At 42.1% G+C, this 21397-nt stretch overlaps 1 protein-coding gene across 4 annotated transcripts in view; it reads left to right on the forward strand.

The window, feature by feature from the left end:
* The window catches only part of kirrel1b (kirre like nephrin family adhesion molecule 1b), a 119601-nt gene extending 115003 nt beyond the window's left edge, over window positions 1-4598 (forward strand). For all 4 annotated transcript variants that reach the window (XM_080441108.1, XM_080441110.1, XM_080441109.1 and 1 more), the window contains exon 15: window positions 2121-4598. In XM_080441108.1, coding sequence (XP_080297234.1) covers window positions 2121-2921 — 801 coding nt within the window. In that variant the 3' untranslated portion in view covers window positions 2922-4598. The remainder of the gene's footprint in view (window positions 1-2120) is intronic.
* Window positions 4599-21397: the final 16799 nt, after the last annotated feature.

Raw genomic sequence — 21397 nt, forward strand, 5'->3', positions numbered from 1 at the left:
CTCATGACAACTGGCAACAGGCTAAACAGAAGGCTTGACGCCAAACTCATGCGTACACCAACATTGAACGACAAACTAACAAGAATCTGAGGACACAAGGGATTATATATAGACAAAGACTAACTAGACACAGGAGAACTCAACTGACAATCAACACTGGGATAGGCTGGGGGACTAAGAGGACACAGGTGGAAACATTGGCAAATCACAAGACTGGTTAGACAAGACAGGTACAGATAACTAACGAAAACAGGAAACACCAGGAACAATGCTACAAAATAAGAAGCACGGGGGAATCAACAAACTACCAGAATACAAGACTAAAACAGAACATCAGCGCTAAAGAAACAAGAACAGAATTAGGCCTAAATGTCCAAAAAGAATGAACAAGTCCATGCGATGAGGAGCGGACTGTGACAGGCCCTGATGCAAAAAAGGTTGAGAGCCTAAGCTATTTTCACTTTATTTGAACAATCCTTGCAGATTGCCACTGCCATCTGGTGTATCGTATCATTTTGCCAAAATGTGATATCTTTAACGCCGCAGCTGTCTTACAGAACGTGCCCTTGCTTGTGAGGCCCATGCAATCCTGGCATGCATCTATACAGTATGTCGAGGGTTGAGTGCTGAGCGCGCGTGGCTCCCTGACATAAATTAATTCATTTCAAATGAGAATGAGAATCCATTACCGCTGCCTCGCGCGTTTCGCTGTGCTGCGAGCGTCGCAGTTCATCAGCGGATCAAAGTCACGGTGAAAATTCATACTGTAATGATACCAAAACGTACACACGATCGGTTTCATCACAGCACAGCTGAGCCTCGGCGCTCTTGCGTGGAGTTCTACGCGCAGTTTGTAAACCACATAAATGATTTATAGATAGAAGTTTTCTGCCTGGGTAAGCAGTGAGCTGTGTGACCGATATTTGAGAGAGAGAGAGACTTACAGGAATTCCACTGCAGTGCAATATTAAAAATAATTTACCAGATCGAGGCATAACTGATTACATCGCCATAATGTATGTGGCCAGAGCGATCTCTGCACAGAGATAGCGGCCACGCGTACAAGCTAATTTGATAGAGGTAAATGTGATAATTACCCATACATCTACGTTCACAAAATGTCTAAGTACTATTTTACCATCTAGACGCCTACATAACCAGACTGTTTTTAATCTTCGATCATTGCGTTTTGATCAGATGGTCAGACTCTTCTTCCTCAGTTTAAGTCCTTTTTAAAGCAGGAAGCTATTATGTACTGTACTGTATATACAGGTACCGTATACTGTATGAATGTGAGCTAATTTTACTCTGTATAGTAGACCAGTGGTTCACAACCATTTCAGACCCCACCAAAATAATCATATTTGAACTGGGGACCCCCAAAATAATCATATTTGAACTGGGGACCCCCCAAAATAATCATATTTGAACTGGGGACCCCCCCAAAACATTCATACTAGAACTGGGGACCCCCAACCCTGACAAGCACTACAACACAATTGTAGGAGTTGAGGCATTACATTTAGTTTTGACTTCCCACAGATAAATACTGTGAAAATAGCAGATCTACAAGCTTGTAGATTGTCAGGAATTAGTTAAAAAAAATGAGTTTTCATGAAAGAATGCCCCATTTTATACTTCATACCGTCGTATGACAGTGTTGTGCGAAAGTAGCAAAAATAGCAAATCTACTAGCTCACAACTCATCCCAATGTGAAAAGTAGTGAGCTTTGTAGATCTGCTTCTTTTCGATTTTTTTCCCGAAAACGTTTGATGATTTTTTTAAAACATTGAATCAGAAACATTCTGTTACTTTTTAGCTGAATCGATCGAGCTTTTGAGTGGGAGCCCTTTTACTTTTTATTTTATAAATATTTAACCAATAAAAATTATTAATAAGAACTAGTGACTAAATAATAACTACATTGGATCCATTGGAACACAGGTATTTATTTTTTTTCATTTCTGGAAAAGTAACTGTTTTGGACAGACTAGGTTTCTGCCTGACAGCGACGATATGCTACCAACAGGTTTGTACTTGTTGCCTTTATCCATTCAGAACTATAACCTAAGAACCTCATATTATCTGGCATCTGAACGGCCGACCCCTGTTCTTTCAGGACCCCACCAACGGCTACTACAACGTCCGAGCCACCACCCACGAGGAGGCGCGGCCCCAGTCCCGGGCCATCCTCTACCAGGGCGAGTTCCGCCCCCAGAACCCCGGCGGTGGCGGCGGTGGCGGCGGCGGCCCGCCCGGCTCCGGCCCCCCCGGCGGTGGACCACAGGCCGGGGGGGGCGGAGCCGCTAGCGGCGGCATGCCCCCCGGCGGCGGCGGCGGCGGCGGCGGGGTGCCCGGCTCCCGGGCCGGCTGCTACGACCCCAGACCCCCCTCCAGGATGTCCCACGCCGGCTACGCCCAGTTCAACACCTTCACCAGGGCGGCGGCGGCGCAGGCGGCGCAGAGCCAGCAGGCGCCGCCGATCCCGGTCAATCCCGCGCTCCAGTCCCCCGGAGACTACCCCGGGGACTGCGGCCTGTTGGACGGCAACGCCCAGCTGGCCTACGACAACTACGGCTACCCCTCCCCCTCCCAGTACCCCAGCTACCGCATGGGCTTCGCCCCGCCCATAGAGGAGGGGCCGGCCTACGAGATGTACCCGACGGGACAGGGGATGAGTCAGGGGGCGGGGCAAGGAGGAGGCCCGGGGCCGGGACAAGGCCCGGGACCGGGCCTGGGACCAGGACCGGGACAGGGACCAGGACAGGGACCAGGACAGGGACCAGGAGGACCAGGACCAGTGCCAACTAGCCCAGAAACGGGTCTGGGGAAGTATGGGAGTTCTACACGCTTCTCCTACTCATCTCCTCCCTCTGACTATTCCCACAGACACACGCAGAGAATGCAGACTCATGTGTGAGATACATACACACACCTGGACAGTTTTCTGCAGTGGTACTCACACACACACACACACACACACGCACACACACACACGCGCACACACACCCACACACACACACACACACACACACACACACGCACACGCACACGCACACGCACACATTGACACACCTTCTACTACACATACTTGAGATTCAAGCTTCAACTGCTTTTTTTCGTACACTGCAAAATCCAGAGTGTCAATTTAGGTAAAATTAAAAATGTTACTCTTTCAAGGTCTTTACAATTTGGGGGGCGTGACAAATAAATGATACCAAAATCGGCGGTGAATATTTAGCATCAAAAAAACTATTCATATACAGTAGTTGGTGCCTGATTCATGCAGGTTGATGTCTTTTGTTTTCAGTGAAAAATCGACTGTAATATTGTGTGACTGTACTGATGACACAAAAAACAAGAGTTTGAAAAAAAAAATCCAGCGAATCAATTGTAAGATAAAAGAAGAAAGCCCTCCAGTGTGTAAAGTTCAATTTGACACTCTGGGGTTTGTTATGCAGTAGCTAGTGCATGAGGTTTTGGGTTTGGCATACATCAGTGGAGTTATAATGCCTGATGTATACTTGGTTGTGTACCGGTGCACAGCACCAGTGGTGGAAAAAGTACAGAACAAATAGCAGATCTACAAGCTCACAATGCGTCGCATCGTGACGCATTGTGAGCTTGTAGATTGTCTATTTTCAAATGGCCGAAATGCATTTAGGGCTGAAGTGATCAATATATGTTTTATAATAATAATCCAAAACTACAAAGTAACTAGTAACTAAAGTTTTCAAATAATTGTAGTGGAGTAAAAGTACAAAATTTGCCTCTGAGATGTAGTGGAGTAGAAGTAAAAGTACTGAAAATTGGAAATACTCCAGTAAAGTAAAAAAATAAATAAAAACTCAAAATTGTACTAAAGTACAGTACTTGAGTGAATGTACTTAGTTACTGTACACCACTGCGCAGCACCTGCACACAGCCTAAGTGTAACTCAGGCTTCGCACCACATACGGTAAAAGTTAGCAGCAGTAGTGCGTAAAAGATAGCAGCAATACATAAACAAGTTATCTCACACTACATCGACACTCAAAACACTTTAGCTTGATCTTTCTACCGTGTGCAACGTTACACGCTGAGACTAAAGGCAGCGAAAGCCACAATCAAGAGAGAGAAAGAGGAAAATGAGAAGAGAAAGAAAGAAAGAAAGAATGAATGAGAGGCACTTTTTATTTTGACAAGAAGAGACAGAGCCGGAGGGGTGAAGGTGCAAGAGTGTTGTCCTTTTCTCCCTCTGTGCCTCCTCTCGCTTACGGACAAATAATATCCCTGCTTCGACTCTTTCTTCTCACATCCCATTTCTGTATATATAAGCAAAAAAAATGAGTCGCTGGGGTCATTTTCAGAGTTAATATTATTACCTTGTACAAACCTATACAGTATATACAGTGTGATGCAGTACTTTGACCTATGGAAAACCTCCCTCTTGTACACACACACACACAGTGCAAACACACACACACACTCATGCACGCACGCACGCACCGGCGCGCGCGCACACACACACACACACACACACACACACACACACACACACACACATCCACACACACACACACACACACACACACACACACACACACACACGCACACACAATCTTATAATACATATCCACACAGAAAGACCTCTGTGATTTCTTTAGCATCGGGGCAGCTTGGACTCTGATATCAGCCATTTTTTAACTCCCTACACCGCCTAATGCCTCTCGCCGTTGCACGGTGCAGGGTGTGTAAATGGCATATAGCATACAATATCTACCTGTACTTTAGGTGGGATATGCTTCCTTAAATGTGGTACAAAGACATTGCGGTGTGCCAATGATTATGTGCCAAATAAGCACCACGCAAGGTATGAAGCTGTGCAAAACTCCCATTGTTATAGCCACTTAAACCCCAACGTCTTTTTGGGGGGAGAACGTTTGGCGAAAACAGACGATTTATAAGCTCTCAGCGCGTGGCACGTCGCCACGCATTGAGAGCTTGTAGATGCATGGGCTATTTTCGCCGAATGTTCACATGGTAGACCCCGGTCAACTAAGTATTTGGGGTTTCAATGGTTAAAGGACGGGGCAGTGAGATGCTTTGTGCATTGCCACATCTATACGAAAGGAAATGGGCGGGTAGCAAGACACTCAAGAGGCTCCTTCCCTCGTCTTTCATTTTATATCATGTGTCATAATATTACATTTGTGTACCGTATACGTTTCACTTGAGGGTCAAAGCTGTATATTTGTTGAAGTGGGACACAGGGGAGAGAAAAGCGCCTTTGCGTTCCCATGAATTTCTGCAGTTTGTACAAAAATACCTCCCCCATCTTCAAGTGTCAAACAGTATTTGTTTCTCTCACTTGCACAGTAGAGTAGACCTTTTTTTTCCATATTTATACTGAAACATACAAAAAAGAAGAAAAAAAAGAGAAGGCATTTAAAACATTTTATAGTATTTTTATAAGGAGTTGTGGACCAAAGGTTCAGAGTTTTGGGTGACATTCACTTTTTCTGCATCAAAGGCGATCGTGAAGTGTTTTTTGAGCTTTTTTTTTTTTTAAGGAGATGGAAGAGGTTTTATTTTTTAACAGGGATGAGGTAGAATTAGATTGGACAATTTAACTATCAGCTGTTTGACCAGAGAGCCTTTTATGAGCAGTCCGGATGGCTGACAGAACTTCGAAAAACAGACACTGCTCACTGTTGCCAAAACCCTTTTTAAACATAGAACAGGATTAAGTCTGTGCTGTGACATATCAAAAGAAAGGTACTTTTATAAAGTGATGCAAAGGGTTCGACCTACAGAAGTATTGTACTTTGTACGTTTATACGCGTAGTGTTCATGGGCTCGCGCTGCAAATGTGGTACTACTTTGTGTCAGCGTTTGCATGTGCCATAACTCTTTAGGAGCAAAAAGTTACATAAATATTAGCATTAAAATGCCGAATACCTGCATTGCCTAGTGTGACATTGATCTGAAAATTTTGATTTTATTGTGTTTTCAGCCAGCAGAGGGCACAAAGAATAATCTAGCGACCTCTTCTAGGAAAACAACTTTTTCTTTTACTACAGTATCCACATTAGTGTTTAAAAAATGTTTTAGTGCAGAAACACTGCAGGACTGGAGGCATTTACCATAGCTATTCCTAATACATGTCCTAAATCTAAATCCTTTTTCTGAAAAACTTATGTTGCAGTCAGTGGTGCTCAAGCATTTTCATGTAAAAGACCCCCAAAATTGTATGTATTTGGCCGCGGACCCCCATCTCAAAATATTTAGAAGCAAAGATTTGAGTAAAAAAAATCGCTTTAAAAAATGTATATATTCAAAGATTTGCAAAAAAAAACATGTTTTTTCAAAAATAGCAGATCTACAAGCTCATAGACAAAGTCACGTGCTATGAGCGTGTATATCTGCTATTTTTGAATAGCCAAAGTATAAAATGACACAGATGCTTTCCCGGTTTTAATGGGTTACGGCTGTATTATTTACTGATGTGTGAACGTCTTGTGTGCAAGAGCACTAGCTCTGAAAATCATTGCTTAATTAGACTTCTTGACAGCACTGTCAGTCTTCAGTGCATCATGGCCTTGGAATCATTCGGTTGTGACCGCTCCCACAGATGTGTCCAGATCCATAACTAAAAAAAGGTTTTGTTCCTTTTTTCCCCCACACAAACATTTTCAATAATCTAACTACCACAACACAAAGAAGGAGACATTATATGAAGTTGAATTTTGAGATATTATGATTCCAAGGTCACGATTTTCTGTGGCTCTAGACAGAGCATAAACGCAACACGCTTTTACAGCATGGACGCATACTGTTACCTCGTTAAAACCCCTTTTAATAGGGTTCTGACTGCAGTATAATGCAACAGACTCTCTGCGTTGATGTGACCTTGAGTAAGGCAAGTCAATTTGATGAAAAGGAAGTATTGAGGCCAGTGGATATGCACGGGCCATCTGGATACTTACAGGACACAGCCAACTTGCTAGTTGATGCTACAGCCCCTCTTTATGCCTGCATGTTAGCGTCAATTAGTTCTTACTTGCTCATGGTGCAAATAATATTATGATAGTAACAATATGACAGACTTAACAAAGATATAAAAAATGTATGTGCCAATTTGCTTGATCCGTGATCGAGGATGTGCGATTTCTGCGGTTTGCTATTTCCAGTTTTTACCACTTCTTTGTCTACGGACAGGCGGATCAATTTGCACATCCCGTGTAACCCCTCCCTGATGAACAGAAAGTCAAAAGGGTGACACACAGACGGCAAATAGTGTAGCCTACAGCCTCCCTAGTTTGAAACGTTTGACCTCCAATCGTTTGGAATGCCCATTCTGCAATGGCTCTCTTTTTTGTATTCCCGTAGAAAAACAAACAAATATATAGAATAGAATAGACCTCTAGCTTGTATATACATGTGTGTATGTTGGGTGGGGTGGGGGTGGGAGTTTAGGGGAATCCTCTGTTACAGAATATAATAACTTCACGAGCTCATTCCAATCCAAACATTCACTTTTGTTTCATAGATGCCTTCCCTCTATGTCAAAAAAAAATCAACATTATAAATGTTATTTTCTATGGTATTGTATTACATTATAGTATGTCATCACCAATGGAAGGACTGATGTTGGAGTTGTACCCATACTAGTATTCTACGTTCCTTTGTATGCGTGTATATCCAGTAGATAAAAGGGAGTGGGTTCAGTGGCACATTATTTTCTGTGGCCATAATGACTGCATAACCAGGCCACAAAATGGGCAAATTTCCTTGTCCCAAATAGGCCAAACCTAGGCTAGAAGCAGGCAGGCCTGGCCTATGGCATGCAATCCCAGGCCAATAGAGCGTCGCAGTTCCCGCCCACTTCCTGTTTTTTTTGGTGCCGGAAGAAAAAACTCAATGCATTTTTCCATTGACATTTCCAAAAATATTTATATCTATTAATTTAAGCCTCGAATCAAGCCATCATGACATGACATGAATCATGACCATAAACGTTTGATTCTGTGATTTTTTTTTTGTTGAAAACGGCAAAACAAAGGGTATTTATTAAATATAGTATATCATATAATTAAATATAAAATAAAAAAAAATCACAGAAAAAAACGTTTTATGGTCATGATTCATGTCATCTCGTGATGGCTTGATTCGAGGCTTAAATTAATAGATATAAATATTTTTGGAAATGTCAATGGAAAAATGCATTGAGTTTTTTCTTCCGGCACCAAAAAAAAACAGGAAGTGGGCGGGAACTGCGACGCTCTATAGAGACTCCTGTGGACTGGTGAGCATTTTTCCATGTCTTTGGAACCTCCATCAGGGCGACAAATGGAAATGAAGTAAGCAGATAAACACGTGTATGGTGCCGGCGTTGCTCGATCGTGTAGCACGCTGAAAATAGCAGTTACCCAAGCTCACAACACGTCGCGTTGTGAGCTTGTATATCTGCTATACTTTCGGTGCGGGACGCCGTCATACATCACGTCAGGAAAGCCGGTGCTATTTTGTGTGCCTGCGGTGCATGTTATGGACACATCTGTGGACTGGTACATGTATGCAAACATGCGTGTCGGGCAAACCTATAATCCCAACATGTTCTTGTGTGATCTTGTGGGGGACCGCTGGGCTGTAGGACGTGACAGAGGAAGGAGGGTGAGAGAGACAGAGATGGAGAGAGACATCATGTTGCCTTAGGACATGAGGAATGAGCCGAGACAGTCCCTCTCGTCCCTCATCCAGCTGTTGAGCCTGTTCTGCTCCTTAAGGAGGGAGTGAATGACTGAGATAGGGTTTTTCTTCTGCTTTATGGCTGGTGTTTGAGTATATTAAGACAATGATCTGTCCAACGTTTGAAGGATTTCATATCTTTTTTTTTTGCACTTAAAAAGTGTGTGTGTGTGTGTGTGTGTGTGTGTGTGTGTGTGTGTGTGTGTGTGTGTGTGTGTGTGTGTGTTTCAATCAGCATATACAGTACCCTCCAAATCATCGTTGTCACATTCTTATTTTATATTCTTACATATTGTTCTTCAAATAAGATTATATATTGTATTATTACGTTCTGTTTTTGGTATTTGTTTCTTTCTAGACCGTCAAGACAAAAAAGAAAAAAAAGAAAACATAAAAAAAAATACAGTGCAAGATATTGAAACGTTTCTTTTATTTTCATGTTACCTTTTGTTTGTTGTATAACTTTTTTTTTTGCAAATTATATGTAATTATTTTTCCACAGTATTACAGAAAATAAATGATACACGGCTTTCATAAGAACAATGACAGGACCTCCTTTGGTTTGTGACTGCACTCACTGTCTCTGTTCCAATGTTCCATCTTTGGCCACGTGAAACCCAGCCTGCCTATTCTGGGGGGAACATTCGCAAAAATTAGCCGATCTACTAGCTCACAACGTGCTGCAACGAGATACGTTGTGAGCTTGTAGATCGGCATTTTTGGCTTAGAGATTTGGTGTAGACGGAAGAAAGCGGTCAAAGTACAGTTGTAACTCAAGTTCAGTTCTTGGAAGTTATATGCACCTTTTTATGATAGGCCACTCCCATAGCCACACACCCTTTTAGCCAATTGCAATGAACACACTTGGCCTTCCTGCAACATTTCAGCCTACTACTGCAAATATTGTAGCTGCAAGAGGGTGGTTTAGGAACATTTGACCAACCACCGGTGGCCATTTTGAAAAATGTGGCCACCAGCATGAGAATTTGGGATGCCCCAATATCCAAATTTGCTCCCAATATCTATTAACACTTCTGCCAAATGTGGCGCTTCTATCACAAAATGAACCATAGGTTAGCTGTGCAGCCTCACTATAGGCATAGGGGGTTTAAGTGGTTAAAGCTACAATCCCTGAGTTTGATGTCCTCTCTCAACAGAGCTAATTGCAACAAAAATGTCTGAACTACAATAAAAGTAGCACGGCATCTAGTGTCTACTTATACACAGGGGGAGGATTACAAACACGATACACCTGGGATGGTTGTAACAATTGACACCTGGGAATTAAACTAGTATCAGAACCACAAAACCTAGAAGACAGTGAACATACTGAACAGAGAACTGTGGAAACTAGACAGAGAATACAAATACATATTAACAAGCAAACCAAACAGGGAAGAAGAACAGGACAAAGAGACAAATAAATGTCCAAGGCTGAATGTATAAATGTGGATGGCTTGAAGAGGGCAGAGGAGCAGATCATGACAGTAAACTAGTTAATAACCAACCAACATTTCAATGGACCCTTACAGATCTCTGACAGTGTGCTGCCAAATGTGAGTGCCTGACAGTAGAGCTGGTGTAAGCCTCCAATCTGTTGCTTCAGAACTAAAAGACCTCTGCACACCATCCCAGTGCTCCTCTCCTCCCCTCCCCTCCCCTCCTCTCCTCTCCCCTCCCCTCCCCTCCTCTCCTCTCCTCTCCTCTCCTCTCCTCTCCTCTCCTCGTTCCTGTCCAGTCATGTCCTCTCGTTATGTCTCGTTTCTCCTCTCTCCTCTCCTTGTGTCTCGTGTCCTGTCGTCTTTCCTTGTTGCTCACGTCTTCTCCCCTCTCCTTGTGTCTCGTCACCTCTCCTCCCTCTCCCCGTGTTCCCTTCCTATGTCCTCCCCTTTATGTCTTGTGTCCTCTCCTCATTGTTTCTCCTCTCCCCACTCCTTGCTTCGTTCTCATTTTAACCCTCATCTCTCAACTTCTCCTTCTCATCCTTATTGCTTGCATCTCCTCTACTCCGCTCTCTCCCCTTGTCCCCTCTTCTCTCGTCTTATTGTTTCTTTTGCCCTTCCTCCACTGATCTCCATCCCTCCTTTTCCCTCTCCTCTCCTCTCCTCTCCTCTCTACACCACATCCTCTTGCCTCTTTTCCGTCCCTATTATTCTCCCTCCATCTCCGTTCCTCCTTTTTCTCCTCTTTGACACCTTGGTGAAAGAGAGGTGCAGGAAAGAGATGTACTGTAGCAAGGCAGTGGAGCTGTAGACAGACAGACAGACAGACAGACAGACAGACAGACAGACAGACAGACATGCACACACGTATGCACACACGCATGCACGCACGCGCACACACACACACACACACACACACACACACACACACACACACACACACACACACACACACACACACACACACACGCACACACACGTATAGGCATATAGAAGGCTCCCTGCTTCGTCCTAGCCTCTGTGGTTAGTGATTATCCTCTCTCTCCCCACTCCCACTGAGGAATAATGTGTGGAATAACCTTCAGGAATGTTCTGCTCCTCCTGACTCCCTTCTTGTCTCATCTCCCCCCCTCCCCTCCCCTCCCCACCCCATCTGAGGCAGTCAGTATGGATTATGGCCCTTCTCGTGTCTGGCACCGCACTCAGTACCAGAGATATATTATCATATTATTGGAGAATGATGTAATGCATTCTAAGACATTTGTCCTTCGCGCACCCTCTGTCCCTCCGCAGATGATGTCACTGGCTTTGTGTTTGGGAAGTGGAGAGAGAGAGAGAGAGAGAGAGAGAGAGAGAGAGAGAGAGAGAGAGAGAGAGAGAGAGAGAGAGAGAGAGAGAGAGAGAGAGAGAGAGAGAGAGAGAGAGAGAGAGAGAGAGAGAGAGAGAAGAGAGAGAGAGAGAGAGAGAGAGAGAGAGAGAGCACCACAGATTGGCTGTTTGGGGGAAGCGTTTTGTTGTGCGCTGTCGCCATCTTGTGGTGAAAAAGATGCTGTGGCCTTAGCCATGGACCAGTTATGTTCTTTATGGAGTCACACTCAATAAAATACATAGTCTTGATCCAAGGCTAGTGTGGCCTAAGCTACCAACAGAAACAAAAATGATGACCGAACAGTACCAGAGATATTTTCTTAGCCTACACGTGTAGTATTTCTACCACAAACATACATTATCCTGCATGGAACTGTTACCATTTTTATGGGTCACCAGTAAATATCCCATTTTTCATTTCCCAAATGTTTTATTTCACAAATAAAAAAGTCACAAATTCACTCAATAAATGAAAAACACATTACTCTTGGGACCCAAACGTACCAAAATACATTATGAATTAAACACTATATTTACTTGAGTATTAATTTTATTTACCAAACCGAGGCTCTTTGCTTTGCTGCATGTGATTCCCCCTCTCTCCTCCTGCCTTTCCTCTCTCTCTCTAGTCTTGCGTAGCCAGACAACTATTCCACAATCTCTGAATGCTATATAGAGTCTCTGTAACTATGCAGACACTATGTAAACATGACCCAAGTGAAGGGGGAACACCTTCAATTGGGGGTCTGCTTGGTGCTGAAAATCTCACAAAATTATATTAATGACGGACCTCTTTATCTGAAATAAAAATGCTAAATACAAATAAAACATCACAATTTATCAATACGGTACATCAACAGTAACTTAACATTTGTTTAACATTAACTAAACACTATTGTACTAAGTAAGGCCAGTAATGTAGTGGTCTTGAATATGGGCATATATTGGTCTAAGTGCATATAAAAGGTAACCTTTCACTCCAATTGTCCATCAATAAGATTGTCCATCAATTCTTTGATGTAAATTGTCCACATAAGGATCACCCAAGAGATCTCTCATAGGCAGGTGCATCAAGTGGATCTTTTTAACGGATTTGTCTTGGTGCAAACATATCCTCTTCACCACATAAACCCTTTATACCTCGTTGACCCGGGGTCCCCCATGCAGGGGCCAATACTTGGCCCCCACCTTTTCTTTTCCTCTACGCCAAATCTCCTCGCCGAAAATAGCTGAACTTGTACTGTAGATCTGCTATTTTCGCTGAATGTTCACCCCTCCAGAATAGGGTTCGCTATAGGGTTCATGTGGTGTGAATGTCTTGTTGATGCAGAAGAAGTCCTTCTTGAGGGTTCTATAGTTTTACCAGTGAAACAGGGTCTGGGTGGTGGCGCTCCTGTATGAGCGTGAGCTTCGGCAGAGCAGGTGTCCTGCCTTTGGATATGCTGTAGACGGCCGCCCCCTTCAAATAATCGGGCAGAGTTGGGTCTTTAAGCACCTCCTCGAACTCGTGCACGTGCAGCAACTGGAGGAATGTAGAAGGACACGGCCACAAAGGACAGGACACGGGAGAGAAGACAACATTAAGCGATGTTGGCAGACAGGGACGTGCAGAGAATGTTAGAGGGGCAGGGGCTGAAATTTCCAAAAGGGCACTTTTTGGTAAAAATTCAGAAAATAGCAAATCTTTTTGAGATTGGCTATTTTCGTTGCGTGATGCCGCACTCAACTAATAATCAAGATTCAAGCCAACACTGGAGATGGAATTCTTTCCATCTCCAGCACTGCAATGTGTTGTGAGCTTGGAGATTGGCTATTTTCGGTGCGTAATGCCGCACTAAACTAAGTATAATCAAGATTCAAGCCAATACTGGAGATGCAATTCTTTCAATTCAAACAACTTTATTTTCCTTTCGGAACTTCGTTTGTGCAGTGGTTAAAAAGACAAACATACATATAGTCAATACATATATACCTATGTCACTATAAAAGACATTTCAACATAAAATGCTGCATTCGAGTTCAGGAGAGTTTGGAAATGGTAATTCTCTTGAACGCTGCGTTCAGGTATGGCATGGTAAGAGTGCGTTTGCCTTTTTTTTTTCAAACTAGTAAGTATAACTACATTCATGGTCTGGAGAGGGCACTTCTACAGATGGGTAAAAGGGCAGGGGCTCAAGCCCCCTTTGATGTCTATGTGTGCACGTGCCATGTTGGTAGAAATACAGTCATTTTGACATTTTGACTCAAGAAATCACACAGGCAGTCCTACCTCGACTGAAGAAGAAGCAGCCAATGCCTTGCTCTTCAGCTCCATGGTTTTGAGATCTGTGGAGTAAGACAGAGTTAAAACGTGGTAAGTGTTATTAACCCTCTGGCGTCCCAATTTCGGGCATGTCATTGTAGGCAAAACTAATATTGCATCGTGATGTAACGTGTTGTGAGCTTATAGATCGGCTATTTTGGGAATAATTTATAACGATTTTGCAGTTAAGTGGTAAAGTGATTAAGTGGCTAAGTGGTTAAAGGGCCGTCGGGGTGGTCTGGCATGTTTAAGCCATTGACTATGAATCACAGTATACATGACATAACTGACCATTTTCCAAAGCATATATTGTTTGTTTGTTTTTTGTTTTTGTTTTTTTTTGGTCAAATTTACATTATCATTGCATTTTAATGCATTTTCACAATTTATTATAGTTTTAACAACAACAAAACTACAATACCCATACAAGCCATGCCATGATAATGGCATGGCTGTAGTGTAGTGAATATGGGACCATGTCCTTTTAAGCATAAGGAATTAGAGTTGTTGTGATTAGGGTTCTAAAAAGTAAAACTGTTCAATATTACAATAAAAAACGGAACACAACAGAGATTTAACCTAACAAAAACACCTTATTTTTTTAAGAACTAAATGTTACCTTGACCTTGCATCTCACTCGGTATTAGGACCAGATCAATCAGTAAAGCAAAAATAAATAAAAACATTTTCAAAAAGCATTTCTAAAACAAGCAACCAATGTCTGGAAGTACCATCACAATCTGTTCTGAGATGTGGGAGGTGGAACCACAGAAGGGGAGTTACCGTATCGATAGAATGACATATTCTCATCCTTTAACTGTCCTTCCCTTGTTATAATTAAGTCACATTAGGAGCATTATTTACAAGATCAATTCTCTGAAGATGATTGGAGTTCTCTCCTAGATCGAGTTCGTAAATCCTCTTATCTGAGCCCGATATGGGCTAATACAGTTTAAAGTGGTACACCGTCTCCTCAGTTTTCAAAAGAAAAGCTTTCTAAGATGTATCTGGTTTCAGCTCCCAATTGCAACATTGTCTCTGTCGGGTGGAAACCTCATTATGTCCAAAACTTTTACTTTTCAGAATTCAAATAAAAAAGTAGCAGATCGACAAGCTCGAAACGCATCGCATTGCGCCACGTTTCAAGCTTGTAGATCAGGTACTTTTGATGCTTTTGTGTGACGCTGTAGTATGATCAAGTAGGGCATTAATTTACAAAAAAAAAATAGAAAAGGTTATAATATGGAGATAAGAGGTTTCTATATGTAAGTCACATAATATAGCCTACCTCCGATGTGTTTGGGTCGTATGAGCAGGAAGTAGAGGATGAGACAGATGAGGAGGATGGGGGTGATGATGTCCAGGACAATTAGAGTGGGTCCCAGCAGGTTCATGGGCTGATAAACCAGCTCCTCTGTGCCTAGTGGGCAGGAAGACAGGAACAAACCAGCTGTGATTAAACACCTTCGTGATCCGCTCCATCTGGAACGCATGCGTTAATTTTCTGCCTTTACAAACACACATCTCTCTTGTTCCAGTCCCCCCCCCCCTCTCTGCCCCCAATAAAGAAAGCCTCTCAGCTTATTAATTTAGACCCGTTTTCAAGGAATACAAGAACGCTCGCCCCAAAACACACTCTCCGGTCAAATCCGGTGACCTGGGTACGGTCGCCACCAGGTATTCCTAAACGTAACCTTAGTAAAACTATGCCTAAACCTAACCTTATTCTTAAACGTAACCTCAGTAAAACTATGCCTAAACCTAACCTTATTCATAAACGTAACCTCAGTAAAACTATGCCTAAACCTAACCTTATTCTTAAACATAACCTCAGTAAAACTATGCCTAAACCTAACCTTATTCCCAGTGGTGTAATGGGGATTTATTTTTGGCGGTACGGTATTTTAATGACGTCACATGCACGTGCGCACCGTACGCATGCGTACAGAACAGCTGATATATAGTCAACTCGTGACGAGACCAGCATTAGAAAATATCTATCTTAGTTTTAATCTTCTCAAGGAATGCCTTGAATTATAGGAGCTGAAAAAGGTGTAGGCGCTGCAGTAGCAAAACTAAAAAGTACGGTGGAGGCATTCTCGTTGCGTGCAGACAGGATACTGCAGCAGAAGTACTGTAGCCATAATGCTGTGTTGCTTTTATACCGTGTATGAGAACGCTTACCAGTAAACCTGTTATGCAAAGTAGCCATTTTGGTACTTGGCTTGTGAATCTAGGGGGACGCGGTCTAGCGTGAACGCAGGCCCAGGTGCCAGGGAGTCCCCAGCTAAAAGATCTTGAAAACAAATCTGAAAATGTTGAATATTGTTTTATCAACACAAATCTTGAATGGGGTCACTGGCACGATATCTTTTCAGATAGGGTCAGGATTAGTTGACCCCATACTTGACCCCAAATTAATATTTATTTGGCCAAGTGTTACTGTACTTCCGGGCTGTTTACATCTTCAACCTATAAAGTATTTTTTTTAAAACAGTAAATGTTTTAAAATAAAACTCTGTTCTAAACTACTGTACTCACACACGGCACTCATGCGTCCCCAGCGGCTCTTGGCGCTGACCAGGTTGCTGGCGTTGCACGCCACCGTGCCGTCGGCGCCCGCCACGGACATGACCAGGTGGGGATGGAGGAGCACCAGCTGGTCCTCGACGCAGCCGTCCAGGTCGCAGGTGTAGGACACGTAGCTGTCCTCCGCCGTGCAGGTGACGGAGACGTTGCAGTAGCCCTCGGTGGAGTTGAAGTACAGCAGCGTCATGCTGAAGTCCAGGTCCGGAACGGCCTCTGTCAGGGTGGAAGACAAGAGAACAGGTTACTTCAGTGGGTCGCAAAGTGGGGTACAGGGACCCTCGGAGTTCCTTCAGGGGGTTTCCAAATGGACCCCTACAGGTCTGTAACTCTGAGAGTGTACACAATGGAACCAAATGGACCTGTGCGGTCCATTTGGTTCCATTGTGTACACTCTCAGAGTTATGGGGGTCCTTGAGATTAAAACGTTTGAGAATCACTGGGTTCATTTATACCTTATTGAGCGACTCATTTGACAGAAATGATACAATTTCAACTGAAAAGTGTATAAAACACTACACAAATATATATATATTGTCAAGCAATAGTTCAAAAAGGTCGCGTGATTAAATCTAAATTAATAAATATGAGGTCGAGGTAAATATCATGGACTGATAATATTCTTCCTGTCCTGCCAATACAGTACAATTATGTATAAGTAGCCTTATACTTTTAATTATGAATCTTCATTAAAGATTTTCTGATATTGCGTTGCAGTTGGTTGTGAGCGTTACTCAATTAACTAATTAATCAGAATCAGTTCATTTTTATACATATATTCTATGTTTAACCTCTCCTTTGGAGGGTTTAAGGGGCCCCAGACCCACCTTCACTGTAAACACCACATTAACTTGACTTCCTGACTCCACACATTAACTGCACTCTGCACTCAGTGTTTGGTCCACAGTTCTGCTTGTCATCTATGAGTCACAATACAACTAAACCAGCCTGAGACTGAATTAATATCACAGGCAATAAAGTGTGAAAAAAGGTAGAGTAGAGTGCCTTAAGGTTTCTTCCAGACGTATACAGTATTCTAGCCTGGATTGGAAAAACAAAAACACTCACCATGAACAACCAGCATGTGCTTGGCCACATCGTGCTCGTAACCATGGTGATCCATGATCCTTGCGCTGTAGGTCCCGTTGTCCAGCTCACTCAGGTCACTGAGGAGCAGGTTGTAGGTGGTGCCTTTGATCGCCGCGCGGTTGGCATACTCCTTGTAGACCTTGAGTGGGTGCCTGGACTCGTTGCTGTACTTGATCACCGGGTGCTCTATGTTAAACCTCCACACGATGTAGTCGATATCCATGCCTGTTAGTTTACGCTGGACCTGGAGCTCTATGGAGCCTCCCTTGACGGCCAAGATAGGATCGTCTGCACCCCAGGCTGTGAAGAGATGGCACGAAGATCAGTTAGCTTCTAGCTTTTCTTTGCAGAATAACATGATGTTTATTTATATTGCATTTTTCCAAACAAACGCACAGCCAAGACAACAAAATAGTAGGTAATATTACAGTTCTTATCTTCTTGGCAATAATGCCACTGAGATAAGAACTTGTCAGACATATTTTGCAGAAAGGGTCACAATATATAATAGTTAAATGTAAAGATGATAATGATAAGTTATTATCAAATACTGTCTGTACAAAGATGGTGGTGGTGGTTATTTTTGTACTTTCCAGTGGTGGAAAAGGTACTCAAATTCTTTACTTACGTAAAAGTACCAATAGTGCAATATAGAAATACTCTGTTACAAGTAAAAGTACAGACTTCAAAATGTACTTGAGTAAAAGTACTAAAGTATTGGCATGAAAATGTACTAAAGTACTAAAATGTTTGAAAGTAGCAGATCTACAAGCTCACAACGTGTCGCGATGTGACGCGTTGTGAGCTTGTAGATCTGCTATTTTCAAATAGCCTATGTATAAAATAGGGCTTAAGGGGTTAATGTATGTTTCATAATATCATAATTTATATCTGAAAAGTAACTAGTAACTAAAGTTGTCAAATAATTGTAGTGGAGTAAAAGAAATACTCCAGTAAAGTTTTTAAAAATCCTCAAAAGTGTACTTAAGTACAGCACTTGAGTAAATGTACTTAGTTACTTTACACCACCGGTACTTTCTACTTTATTCAGATAGGAGAGTATATAGAGGCATATTAAATGGAGTTGCAGAGAGAGTAGAGACATGATTCACCATCAGGCTTGAACTCAGGTCCTCACAAAAAACTCACAAGAAGCATAGGCCAGTGCATGAACTGACCCCATAAAGGTTTTATAAGATGGGATTTGAAACATTTGCCAGCCTAAGCTCCGTGGGCTCAGTGTGAACACCGATACAGGAAAGAACGTATTTTCTTCACACAGTTTATAATGATGTTTTGCAGAGGTACATCAGAACTCAACTCAATTCTACAGGCTATTTTTGCATTAATCCATTGACTGGTGGACATTTCCAAAAATTGAACCAAACCATTTCTAAAATGGCCTATTTCTGAAAATATTTCAAATGATAAAATAGGGTTTAAGAGATTAAAGAAAAGACAGCCTGTCCTCACCAGTTATGAATTGTATCTTCACGCTTGTGCATAAAGTGAACACAATTGTTCGTCGACTAACTTTTTTCACTGACGAAAACTAAATAGAAACTAAATAAAAACTACGCTATGATGAGCATTGATGACTAAAACTATGACTAAATATATTGACAATTTTGTCAACAAATAAAAACTAGACTAAAATGTTTGGGAGGGACTAGTGGAGAAGAGATCCAGTAGAACTAAGACAAGTCATCATGGGTGCGCGCGGGTGCCACAGACCGAAAATAGTTGATCTACAAGCTCACAACGTGTTGTGAGCTTGTAGATCAACTATTTTCGGTACAGTTAAGTGCAGTACAGTTAAGTATAACTGTACAGAATTGTATTCAAAAGACTATGACTAAAACTAAATGAAAATGTGCTGTCAAAATCAACACTGCTACTGAGTCCGTATGGACATCCAATATCCACTAAGAAACACCATGTCGTTTCTTACGTAACTATGACTGTTGTTATTATGCAAGCCAAAACACAAACACGCACAAGCCCTTATCGTCCCATGCGAAGGGAACAGGGTGTTCAGAGGCCTATGTGCGGTGTGCTACGTAATGGGGACCCCCCGCTGTGGGGTGTGGCGGCTACATGAAGTGTGATAACAAACAGATAACAGTGTTTACATCTGGACACGTGTCTGTCTATACATAGAACCAACACACTGGTTCTACTGTAACACTGGGATTCACTACATATTATATTGATTTAAGCTGTAAGAAAATGAACACTTCAGTGTTTCTCGTCTTATATGATTTAAAGAAAATTCAGGATAGATATTATTAGAACACAGCGCAGTAATGTTCATGCTGCCAACTGCTTTTCACCATACAGATACATAATCTAAAGAGCAAGGCCATGTTATGTAATGTTATGCACGGTATATTGTGTATATATGCATAGCCTATATATAGTACATTGTATATGCAGTATACGTTATGTAGGCCTGTAGTTTATTCATGTTTGGGCTTTTTGGATGTTGTGGTGTTGTGTTGTGTTGTGTTGTGTTGTGTTGTGTTGTGTTGTGTTGTGTTGTGTTGTGTTGTGTTGTGTTGTGTTGTGTTGTGTTGTGTTGTGTTGTGTTGGGCAGCGAGAGCCAGAGTGCAAGCACTGTATTTCACTGTATTATAATACACAAAACATACAATACATACACAATCAATTTGAGCAGAACTGAATTGAACCAATAGGTGTTCCTCTTTGATCACCAGAAATGCTAGCCAACAATTTATATTTATATAACAATAAATATTCTGTTTCTTTCTAATAATGCAACTTTTGTTACAGGTACAGAAACAGAATACAAGGGTATGTGTTGTCCTCCAAATAACAGCAAAGAAACAAAAAGGTGTCAACAAAACCAGACAGTGAAAACATGTTGAGTCAGACCCAGTGAATTAGCCAGAACCTGATGAATACTTGAACTGGTTTTCAAAACAATTCTAAACCCAACCTCCATTAGTGTGCCTCCACATAGCCACCTACCCAAATCATGTCTATTACCCCAACACCAAATGATATGTCAACGGATCAAAAGAGACAAACAAAGTGACACCGTACCTGGCTTCAGGATGCTTCCTGTGGCTGTGATAGTGAGGAGCAGCAGGAGATGCTTCATGTCTGAAGATAGTTGTATGGAGACAGGGAAGCTGTTAGACCATGCAGTCAAACACTGGTTATGACTGGGACTCCAGATGTGACAACTGGAGAAGAAGAGTGAGACACCAACACTAGACCAAAACTAAGACCTGTACACTCTCAGAGTCAAGACTTTGAGATGACGTGGAGATGAGAGATGAGCATGTACATCTTGTGGGTGTGGTTGGACCCCCTGACATTGGCCTTTTGAGAACAAACTGTATTTTCTCCTTACTCGAACTCCTGCATGCATGTATAGGTTCATCTGTTCCGTTTTATTCTATCATTTGCCCACGTCATATCATATATCCAGACCATTTAATTGTGTCTCTTAACTCTTACAGAAACGGTCCATTTTTGTAATAGAGAAGAATGGTCACATACACCCCCTATACATATTTTGGGCCAATTAAACTATACGTATACCCAATTTCCCACTTCAGCCAAAAACAGCCTTTTGGCTGCCGGACTTAAAGCTCTATGTTCTGATAGCAATCACAGTGTTTGTTCAGTAACAGAGGTCTCCCTGCAGTCTCTTGCTTTTCAGTAAACAGAAAATATATTTTCATCGGAATACCAGTTTCATACAATCAGGAGAGATGACTCATACAGGATACAGGATAAACAAGTACAATTGGAAATTATATATATATATATATATATATATATATATATATATATATATATATATATATATATATATATATTAGCAGACGAAATTGGAACTGGAAAACT

The sequence above is a fragment of the Gymnoscopelus braueri genome (assembly GCF_963280865.1).
Source record: "Gymnoscopelus braueri genome assembly, chromosome: 10".
NCBI classification, from domain to species: domain Eukaryota; kingdom Metazoa; phylum Chordata; class Actinopteri; order Myctophiformes; family Myctophidae; genus Gymnoscopelus; species Gymnoscopelus braueri.